Raw genomic sequence first — 10,677 nt, 5'->3', positions numbered from 1 at the left:
GCTATCTATCTTAAAATAAATCTCCCAAGATTGTTTTTTTTCCCACAAGTATATATGCGAGCATTTGAGATGGAAACGTGAAAGGATTTGAGTATATTTTATGAATGGATTTGAATTACGTCGAACAATAGGATTGCGTATTGTGATCGGCGCATCGTCTCCCGTGCTCGCCGCTGTCAACATTCTTGGTCAACATTTATTCACGCACACGAACCAATGTTTACCGAAGCTTTAGAGCATGATTTGACAGAACGCTGGCATGTTTACATACAACCATTAGTGCTAGCACGAGCTTCCTAGGCTACATAACGTTTTGTTGCCTGCTTGCGAGCCGTATCGTATTAAACGTACGTGACCATACCTCAAGCAGTCCTTGAATGAAAGTCCTCTCCCGAGCACTGGTGATGACCACCACACGTGGTTTCCTCATTTTGTTCTTTTTTCACCTGATCCAGACATAAGGTACAGTACATTTCTAGTGGCTCTTGTTAGCTTGTCGTAATGTTGTGACCAGTTGGCATATTTTAAGTAACTTGTCAACTGTTTTGTGGCGCATCATCAACAGTTACTATATCTTCATAATGGAGGCACGACAATACTCTCTCTCCATGTGCAAAGTCCTCATTTTGTTTTTATTTAATGTAAGTGTGAGTTATTTGTGGATAACACAGTTGCGTTGGGGATGAAACCATATCAAATAGTTAAATGACGGGATCTGTTTATTATGCTATTTTATAAGAATATAGATGTCTATTTTCCTGTAACCAGGCACCATGGTGAGAGGGCGAGTCCAGAGATGATGGTGGTGGTGGTGTCTAGTGCGTCTGCCTCAAAACCAAAATTGAGGGTTAAAATCTTGACTCTGACCTTTCGATGTTTCGACCAGTAGCCTGTGCTGCTGAAAGTCAGCTGGGATAGGCTCCAGATCACACGTGACCCTGAACAGGAAAAGTGGGAGAAAACTGATGCATGGATGGATGGATGCATATTGATATGGCAAGAGAATGATCGGTTCAATAGTGAGATTAAGGTTTTGACTGATGTTGAATTTGACTGTTGAAGTCAGTTAATTTTCCATCCTTGCGGGGAGCTGACTTCAGGTAATAGGCAAACTATACGCCCTGGACTGGCTGCCAGTCAATCACAGGGCACATAAGTACAGGACGTACTGCAGCTATCTTTTGCTTTGGTTTACTCTGCTGTCTGCAGCAGGTCTGGATTGCAAATAAGAATTTGTTCTCATTTACTTTACATAAGTAAGTTATTTATTGTTCTACATTTAATTTCCCTGGAATAAACCTATAGCACAACGTTGAAAGATTCAAAATGTGTACCCCGCCATTGGGCCATTATAAAACAATGCGCTTATATTTCGGCTACCTTATTTAGCTGTGTAGTTGTACAAACTACAATGGTAAATGAATAATTGTGTGATAGTGCCACTCAAACTGAACATTGTCTTTGCAAGAGTCGACCTTTAGACTCTTGCAGCTCTTTTATTGGATCTCATTAGACTGGTCAGTGTATATTCTTGCAGTTGGCTGAGAAATACTGATTATCAATATACACATTGATTAGTTGGAAGTAAAGAAAAGAAAATGGCATTAAACATGAAAAGATGGTTTGCTTTTTCTAGTAATGACATTTTTGAGGTTTACATATCCATAATCTTTATTATACATTTATATTAAATAGAAATAGATGATGCCATTGCTGACATAGCATTTGGCTATGGATGACATGCTTTTTTTGTTTTGTTTTTTTATGAATCTTTTTGAGGCATATAGGCTTTGGAAGCCTCCATGCAGCCATGATGGAAATAGAATGGCTCAGACGTTTCCCATTCTTTCTTTTGTTTCACGCCTCAATTCATTATCACGAGGGGCTCCAGATGGAGCCTGCAGGGCCCTGGCTCGTGTCAGTCTCAAGCCACTCATAAGACCAAAACACTCACATGTTCTCAAGATCAACAGGTTGCATAGACAAACATACAGTATACACTGTACTGATTAGCCTTTTTTGATCGCAGAAATCTTATTTTCAAACGATGTATTAATATTTTAGACCTCTCCTATGCATATTGGGATCATTTTAAATGCTTAAAAAGTCATATGATTAATTTCTGTGAATACTGTTTTGCCATTTGCTGTGGAATAAACCTACAATAACTACTCTTTGGTTTAAAAAATATATTTAAAGATACCGGCAACAATCCCCTCCCCGGAAGCCCTTTCATAAATCAACTTCTTAGCATGTCGTTCAACAAAAGATCACTGTGGTCTCGGCTTGCACAGATGGATACCCACGCGGAAACTGGGACAAAAAAAGCCCTAACCGAAGCCCCTCTCCTTTTTTTTTTTTTTTTTTTTTTTTGTTAATGTTGCTCCACCGAAAGGGACCCGTTCCCATGCAGAGAGGACATGGCAGTTATTTGGGGCCCCACGGGACGGGACGCGTGCAAAACGGTGCTGTTCATGCCAATGCGGCCAAGACAGCTTGCAGCCGAGCTACGGCGCGATGTGTCCTCTCCGAGCTTAATATTTCTAATGTATGATTGTCGGGCTTTTGCAAGATCATCACGCTTAAACGTGATGCGTAAAATCAACGACTGGTGCGTAAGTGAAATGTAGAAAATGACGTCTGATGTCGTTTCAGCTTTAGTTACTTCTTGACGCACTTCGTGCAGCATACACTTATTTTATATAGCGTGAAAAATTTGGGATATTGTCGTGCGTAAATGTGTGCTCACAATAGTCTAAATGCATAAGATTATATACATTTTAAGCGACATTCAGCTTCACGTAATGTATGTTTTTGTTTTCATATTTTGTCGTCACATCTTATAGTTGTCCTTTTTATTGTGCAGGGCATTCAGGAAAAAACGTATAGTTGATCTGAATTGTGTGCGTAAACTCGTGCCACGATGATACCATTCATCAGGCTGTTAGGTTTGTTGCAACATTTAGTCATGCCTTCTTAAAGCATGTCTAATAATATTACCCTTAAGGTTCGAAGGACTAGAGCCACATAGTAGAGACGTCCTGCGGGGTGGGGGCTTTGCCGGAGGAGGGAACGCAGGGGGCGGTGGCTGATTGGAACAGTTGCAAGGTCCCATCTGTTGCGTGGTTTTGGCGCGTGCCAAGCGCGTGAGTCCCACTGGCAGCACACTGCACTGTTTGCTGTGATGATAATACATGTACATCTAACCCCAATAAAAACAGACTATAATGATTTGCGAATTATGTTCGAACTATATTTAATTGAATACACTACAAAGACAAGACATTTAATGTTCAAACTGATAAACTTGGTTGTTTTTAGCAAATAATTATTAACTGAGAATTTCATGGCTGCAACACGTTCCAAAAAAGCTGGGACAGGTGGCAAAAAAGACTGAGAACGTTGAGGAATGCTCATCAAACACCTGTTTGGAACATCCCACAGGTGAACAGGCTAATTGGGAACAGGTGGGTGCCGTGATTGGGTATAAAAGGAGCTTCCCTGAATTGCTCAGTCATTCACAAGCAAAGATGGGGCGAGGTTCACCTCTTTGTGAACAAGTACGTGAGAAAATAGTCGAACAGTTTAAGGACAATGTTCCTCAACGTACAATTGCAAGGAATTTAGGGATTTCATCATCTACGGTCCATAATATCATCAAAAGGTTCAAAGAATCTGGAGAAATCACTGAATGTGAGCGGCAAGTCCGAAAAACAACATTGAATGCCCGTGACCTTCGATCCCTCAGGCGGCACTGCATCTAAAACCAACATCGATGTGTAAAGGATATCACCACATGACCTCAGGAATACTTCAGAAAACCAATGTCAGTAAATACAGTTCGGCGCTACATCCGTAAGTGCAACTTGAAACTCTACTATGCAAAGCAAAAGCCATTTATCAACAACACCCAGAAACCCCACCGGCTTCTCTGGGCTCGAGCTCATCTAAGATGGACTGATGCAAAGTGGAAAAGTGTTCTGTGGTCCGACGAGTCCACATTTCAAATTGTTTTTGGAAAGTGTAGAGGTCGTGTCCTCCGGGCCAAAGAGGAAAAGAACCATCCGGACTGTTATGGACGCAAATCTCAAAAGCCAGCATCTGTGATGGTATGGGGCTGTGTTAGTGCTAATGGCATGGGTAACTTATACATCTGTGAAGGCACCATTAATTCTGAAAGGTACATACAGGTTTTGGAGAAACATATGCTGCCATCCAAGCAATGTCTTCTTCATGGACGCCCCTGCTTATTTCAGAAAGACAATGCCAAACCAATTCTAAACGTGTTACAAGTGCGTGGCTTCGTAGTAAAAGAGTACGGGTACTAGATTGGCCTGCCTGCAGTCCAGACCTGTATCCCATTGAAAATGTGTGGCGCATTATGAAGTGTAAAATACGACAACGGAGACCCCGGACTGTTGAACAGCTGAAGCTGTACATCAAGCAAGAATGGGAAAGAATTCCACCTACAAAGCTTCAACAATTAGTGTCCTCAGTTCCCAAACATTTATTGAATGTTGTTAAAAGAAAAGGTGATGTAACACAGTGGTAAACATGACCCTGTCCCAGTTGTTTTGGAGCGTGTTGCAGCCATAAAATTCTAAGTTCATGATTATTTGCTAAAAACAATAACGTTTATCAGTTTGAACATTAAATATCTTGTGTTTGTAGTGTATTCAATTAAATATAGGGTGAACATGATTTGCAAATCATTGTATTCTGTTTTTATTTCTCTTTTAACACAATGTCCCAACTTCATTGGAATTGGGGTTGTACAATCATTCACGGTTTATATTACAATGATTAGATTTAATATACATACAGCTACAGTCAAAGGTGGAAAAAGTACTCACGCTCTGTATACTTAAAGTTCAGAAAGTAAATGTTAAAAAGTATACATTCTTTGACATGTACTTATAATTACAAACATATGAAGTAAAAAGCTAAGCGTTGGCTCGACTTTTATACTTTTAAAGCAGTGTCTTTCCGTAGTGTTGCTAGACTGTGACTTATATCTCTCAATTTACGTCTTTTTAAACATTTTATTATGATTATTTTGTACAGTGTGTCAAATGTAGGGAGTAAAAGGTCGTCAAAAATACACAAGTAAAAATCTTAAAGTACAGTAACGAATACCTACTCCATTCCCACCACTGTTTACCTATATTTTAGGGTTATGCAAATAAGGGCATATAGCCCTCCCACCCCCCACCGCAGTCATGAATCTGTGCGTGTTTGTGTGTGTGTGACACGGCGTCACTATGATGTCCACGTCACTATAAGCAGCAGCATCCATGCAGGTAAACATTGTGTTGTTGGCATTGGCAACGAGCTTCTGTGCAGGTTTCCAAGCAGATGCTCGATGGCGTGGCGTGGGTTTTTTGCATTTTAGGAAAGTCCTGCCATCTTAAAAAACAAACATCAAATGTGTGCGCGCGCGTGTGTTGTTGTGGCAGTAGACCAATGGAGCATAACAAAGAATATTTAAATTTTGTGAAGCCTTATGAAATTGTAATATGCATTTGCAATGTATGTATAGCAGAAGAACAATAAACAAGTTTGTGTGAAATTGCTCATTACCAGAGAGCATGCATTGGCCACACAGGCAAATGAAAATAGGGGCAATCTTCGGCACCACAAATGTATTTTCTTGTCCAGTCGACTGCAGTTTTGTTATTTTGAATCAAATCAGCCATGTGCAGCGACTCCCCGGACGATCTCGACATACCAGCGCTCGACTGCATGTAGGACTCGCCACGGACAGATGGTCCAGAGAGGAGCGCATGTCATGAATTCATTTCCCAAATGGCTTGAACCCTCAGTCCCCACCTCCCGAATCCAACCCCGCAGCGGCTTGTGTCCCCGCCCCTGTGACGCGACGGGGCCACATAAATAGGAGAGCGCACAGCTCTGCAGCGCACATCAGCTCCGAATTCGAACACCTCTCACAAGCACAAGCCCCCCAGCACCCCCCACAAAATATGAGTCCTAGCGTTACTTCCGAGGCCAGCCAGCCTCTCGCTGTCAGGTCCACTGTGGCCCAGAGGAAGCAAGCCCACGAGCTTAGAAAGGTAAGAACAAGAAAAACATTTCGCTCGTGTTCCCACGTCCTTTGTTTTTTTGTAGCTTGACTTGTGCAAACAGTGCAATTGAGGAACACGTTTCCATCATCGCTTCTTCCAGACTCTCAAGCCGCTGTTGGAGAAGAGAAGGCGTGCTCGTATTAACGACAGCCTGAGCCATTTGAAGAGTCTCATTCTGCCCCTGGTTGGCAAAGATAACGCGCGCTACTCCAAGCTGGAGAAAGCCGACATTCTGGAAATGACTGTCCGCTTCCTCAGGGACCTTCCATCCTCTCCCACAAAAGGTGAGCGATGAACTGCATCTGGAATAGTAGGCTGATAGTTATAGTTTGCGTGACTTGCGCTCAGCCCTTGTATCTTATCTTGTATGATTGTATTTCCCCCCCGATCCAGATCCCACAGAAAGTTACAGAGAAGGCTACAAAGCGTGCCTCCAGCGGGTCTCGGCTCTGCTTCCTCAAACCAGCCTCGACCAGGGCGCGTGTAAGCGGGTCAGTGATTTTGTGCAGCGCTCCATGTCCGCCGCAGTCACCCCGTCTTGCCTCAACTGTTGCGCGCAAACCTCCAGAGCCTTTCCGCACATCCAGCAGAGGCTCCTTAGCCTCAAGTCCGCCTTCAGCTCCAGGGGCGACAGCCAGCCTCAGTCTCAGCCGGTGGCCCCGGGCCCCTGTGCAGCGCAACAGGTCCCGCCTACTGTCAGCGCTGACATGTGGAGGCCCTGGTAGACGGACACTTATTTGATGTCTTATTTATTTATTTATTTAAAGTGATGATCCACTTTACACACGCATTGAATAGGAGGGATTTTGGGAGTTGCTGTATAATTAATGTAATTCAGCAATTGCTTCATTTTGCCTAGAAATTGAGCACAGATCCCAAAGAAGCAGTATAGTCTATTGCGTTTTATTATTGCAATCCTCTTTGGGGTTTCAAAGGCACGGGTTGTTGACAACACTTTTGTAAAACCCCAAGGGTTACTCAGTTTGAGGTTTGCACGATGGACTTAAAAGTATTTTGGTCTGTGCAAAAGAATAGTCTGTAAACACTGTGTGTTAAATAAATATGACGAAAGCAACGCAAATGTGATGTATGAGATGTTATATCACTGGGTGGGGGGACTCAATAAATGTTCATTCAAAACAAATCATGTTTTGTGGAATTTGTGTTTTATGATGTCATTAAGAGCAGGTAATGAGGTATGTGGTGGGGTTGGGAAAAGGCGGCAAATGCATAAAGCCACAGGTCATCCTGCATGAGCCCATTGATGCTGAGAGCAGCTGCTCTATTGTTCGCTACATGAGGCGCCTCGCGGCTTGCCGCCAAATCGGTGGGAAGAATGCTGAGATCACTGCATGGCTGGGCGAGCACAGCCCCAAAACACTTGTCATAAAGTGCCACTTTAAATGCTTGTGATATTTCTATGTCAAAGTGTTTACACACTCAAATGAAAACAACAACAAATAATATTACTAATACTAATACTATTTTGTTAATATTGTTAATATTATATTAAGCTGTCAGCTATGGAACAACTGTAATTACACCACCCCCGTTTTAAAACAATAATTTGGCTACAATTTGACAAATGTGCAAAAACTAAGTCTTTTTAGACAGACAACATTATTAATCCTTATGCAGTTGCACGAAAGTATAGTCTAGACTAGTAATTACTAGGACTTCTGCATAAATTGGTCATACAGTACAACGTGATCTGATCTTCATCTAAGTCACGAAATTAAAATAAAACACCAGTCTACTTGAAAAAAATTCCACACAAACAATGCTATACGGTATCTCCATGTTGTCTGTATTGGGCACACCAAGTGAACATTCAGAGGACAGAGTGGAAAATGTACTGTAGATGTGAATTCCTTGACTAAGTTGACTTCTTCAAGAGCTAATAAATGGGACGAGACTGGAGGTGCTGCTTATAGCTGCCCTACTGTATAAAAAAAAACATTAACCACTTTGGAATTTTCTAATCTCAATTACATTTTACCAATATGAACCATGTCTTGCAAGAAGAGCTCTCAGAATTCCTGCAATTAAGAATTGTTCACTTCCATGAAGCTAGACAGAGTCACAAAAGTATTTCTAAAAGCCTTAATACTCATCAGTCCGTGGTAAGACATACAATATATGTCCATAAATGGAGAGCCTTTCCTAGGAGTGGCTTTCCTATAAAAGTGACTGCGAGAGCACAGTGCAGAAAGCTCAGTGAGGTGCAAAAAATCCAAGTGTTGGCTCAAGGGTTACAGAAATTTCTGGCACAAGCTAACATCTTTGTTGACAAATAAGGAAAACATTACACAATATTGGATGTCATTGGAGTACACCGAGGAAGCCACTACTTTATATACTTTTTTTGAAGCGACACTTGCTTTCCAAGAACCACTTTTACAAGTTTGAAGTTTGCAAAAGAGGACATTGATGTTCCACAGCGCTACTGGCAAACTATTGTGTGGACAGATGAAACCACAGTTGAGTTGTTTGGAAGTAACACATAATGCTGTCTGTGGAGAAAAAAAGTCACACCACACCACCACCAAACTTATCCCAGCTGTGTGGGAGGAGCGTCATGGTTGGGAACTGGTTTGCTACCTGCGGGCCTACATACATTGCGATCATTTACGGAAAAATGATTTCCCTAGTTTATCGCCTCCAGCACGCCCGCGACCCTTGTGAGGAGAAGCGGCTCAGAAAATGGATGGATGGATGGAACTTAAGACCGTCTGTCTACAAATTGAAGCTTAACAGAAGATGGGTGATGCAGCGGCGGCACGGTGGCCGACTGGTTAGAGCGTCAGCCTCACAGTTCTGAGGACCCGGGTTCAATCCCCGGCCCCGCCTGTGTGGAGTTTGCATGTTCTCCCCGTGCCTGCGTGGGTTTTCTCCGGGCACTCCGGTTTCCTCCCACATCCCAAAAACATGCATTAATTGGAGACTCTAAATTGCCCGTAGGCATGACTGTGAGTGCGAATGGTTGTTTGTTTCGATGTGCCCTGCGATTGGCTGGCAACCAGTTCAGGGTGTACCCCGCCTCCTGCCCGATGACAGCTGGGATAGGCTCCAGCACGCCCGCGACCCTAGTGAGGAGAAGCGGCTCGGAAAATGGATGGATGGATGGGTGATGCAGCAGAACAACAACCCAAAGCACAGAAGTACCAACCCCAATTCCAATCAAGTTGTGATGTTGTGCAAAATGTAAATAAAAAACAGAATACAGTACAATGATTTGCAAATACTTTTCAAACTATGTTTAATTGTGTACAAGACAAGATATTTAATGTTCAAACATTTGTTGTTTTTTGCAAATATTGTCTCGTTTTGAATTTCATCCCTGCAACACATTCCAAAAAACTGGGACAGGGGCAACAAAAGACTGGGAAAGTTGATGAATGCGCAACACCTGCTTGGAACATTCCACAGGTGAACAGGTTAATTGGAAACAGGTGTTATGATTGGCTATAAAAGGAGCATCCCCGAAAGGCTCAGTTGTTCACAAGCAAGCATGGGATGAGGTTGACCACTTTGTGAACAACTGCGTGAGAAAATAGACAAAGAGTTTAAGAACATTGTTCCTCAAAGTACAATTGCAAGGAATTTAGGGATTTCATCATCCATGATCCATAACATCATCAAAAGATTCAGCAAATCCGGAGAAATCTGCACTTAAGCAGCAAGGCTGAAAACCAACACTTAATGCCCGTTACCTTCGATCCCTCAGGTGGCACTGCATTAAAAAGCGGCATCACTGTGTAAATGATGAGCTCAGGAACACGTCACAAAAACATTGTCAGTTATCACAGTTCGTCGCTACAGCTCCAAAAGCAAGTTAAAACTCTACCATGCAAAGTGAATGCCAGATATCAACAATTTCCAGAAAGGCTGCTGGCTTCTCTGGGCTCGAGCTCATCTGAGATGGACTAACGCAAAGTGAAAAAGTGTGCTGTGGTATAAAGAGTCCGCATTTCAAATTGTTTTGGGAAATCATCAGTGTTGTATTCTCTGGGCCAAAGAGGCCAAGGACCAGCGCAAATTTCAAAAGCCAGCATCTGTGATGGTACAGGGGTGTGTTAGTGTCCATGGCATGGCTAACTTGCACATCTGTAAAGGCACCATTGATGCTGAAATGTATATACAGGTTTTGGATCAGCACATGGTGCCTTCCAAGCAACATCTTTTTCAGGGACGTCCCTGTCTATTTCAGCAAGACAATACCTAGCCACATTATACACGTTATGTTACAACAGTGTAGCTTTGTAGTAAAAATTTTGAGTACTAGACTGGTCAGCCAGCAGTCCAGACTTGTCTGCCATTGAAAATGCATGGCGCAATCTGAAGCGCAAACTATGACAAAGGAGACCCCAGAGAATTGAACAACTGAAGTTGTACATCATGCAAGAATGGGAAAGAATCCCATCAACAAAGCTTGAACAATGTGTCGTCAGTTCCCAAACGCTTAACGAGTGCTCTTAAAAGGAAAGATGATGTAACACAGTGGTAAACATGCCCTTGTCCCATTCTGCACGCATTAAATTCAACATGAGAGAATTTTTGCAAAAAAAAAAACAATAAAAGTTTATCGGTTTGA

At 42.4% G+C, this 10,677-nt stretch overlaps 1 protein-coding gene across 1 annotated transcript; it reads left to right on the top strand.

The window, feature by feature from the left end:
- The first annotated feature begins 5,937 nt into the window (after positions 1-5,937).
- hes2.1 (hes family bHLH transcription factor 2, tandem duplicate 1) lies at positions 5,938-7,153 on the top strand. The gene is made up of 3 exons (XM_061763182.1): positions 5,938-6,071; positions 6,184-6,367; positions 6,477-7,153. Exons 1-3 carry the CDS (start codon positions 5,982-5,984, stop codon positions 6,806-6,808), a joined length of 606 nt encoding a protein of 201 aa, XP_061619166.1. The 5' UTR covers positions 5,938-5,981; the 3' UTR covers positions 6,809-7,153.
- The last annotated feature ends 3,524 nt before the right edge of the window (positions 7,154-10,677 follow it).

The sequence above is a fragment of the Phyllopteryx taeniolatus genome, chromosome 1 (assembly GCF_024500385.1).
Source record: "Phyllopteryx taeniolatus isolate TA_2022b chromosome 1, UOR_Ptae_1.2, whole genome shotgun sequence".
Taxonomy (NCBI): Eukaryota; Metazoa; Chordata; class Actinopteri; order Syngnathiformes; family Syngnathidae; genus Phyllopteryx; species Phyllopteryx taeniolatus.
This window is presented reverse-complemented; position numbering and strand designations above follow the sequence as displayed.

Coding starts and splice junctions, on each gene's coding strand:
- hes2.1 (XM_061763182.1), top strand. CDS start 5,982: ATGAGTCCTAGCGTTACTTCCGAGGCCAGCCAGCCTCTCGCTGTCAGG. Junction 6,072..6,183: donor AAGCCCACGAGCTTAGAAAG/GTAAGAACAAGA, acceptor CGCTTCTTCCAG/ACTCTCAAGCCGCTGTTGGA. Junction 6,368..6,476: donor TCCATCCTCTCCCACAAAAG/GTGAGCGATGAA, acceptor CCCCCGATCCAG/ATCCCACAGAAAGTTACAGA.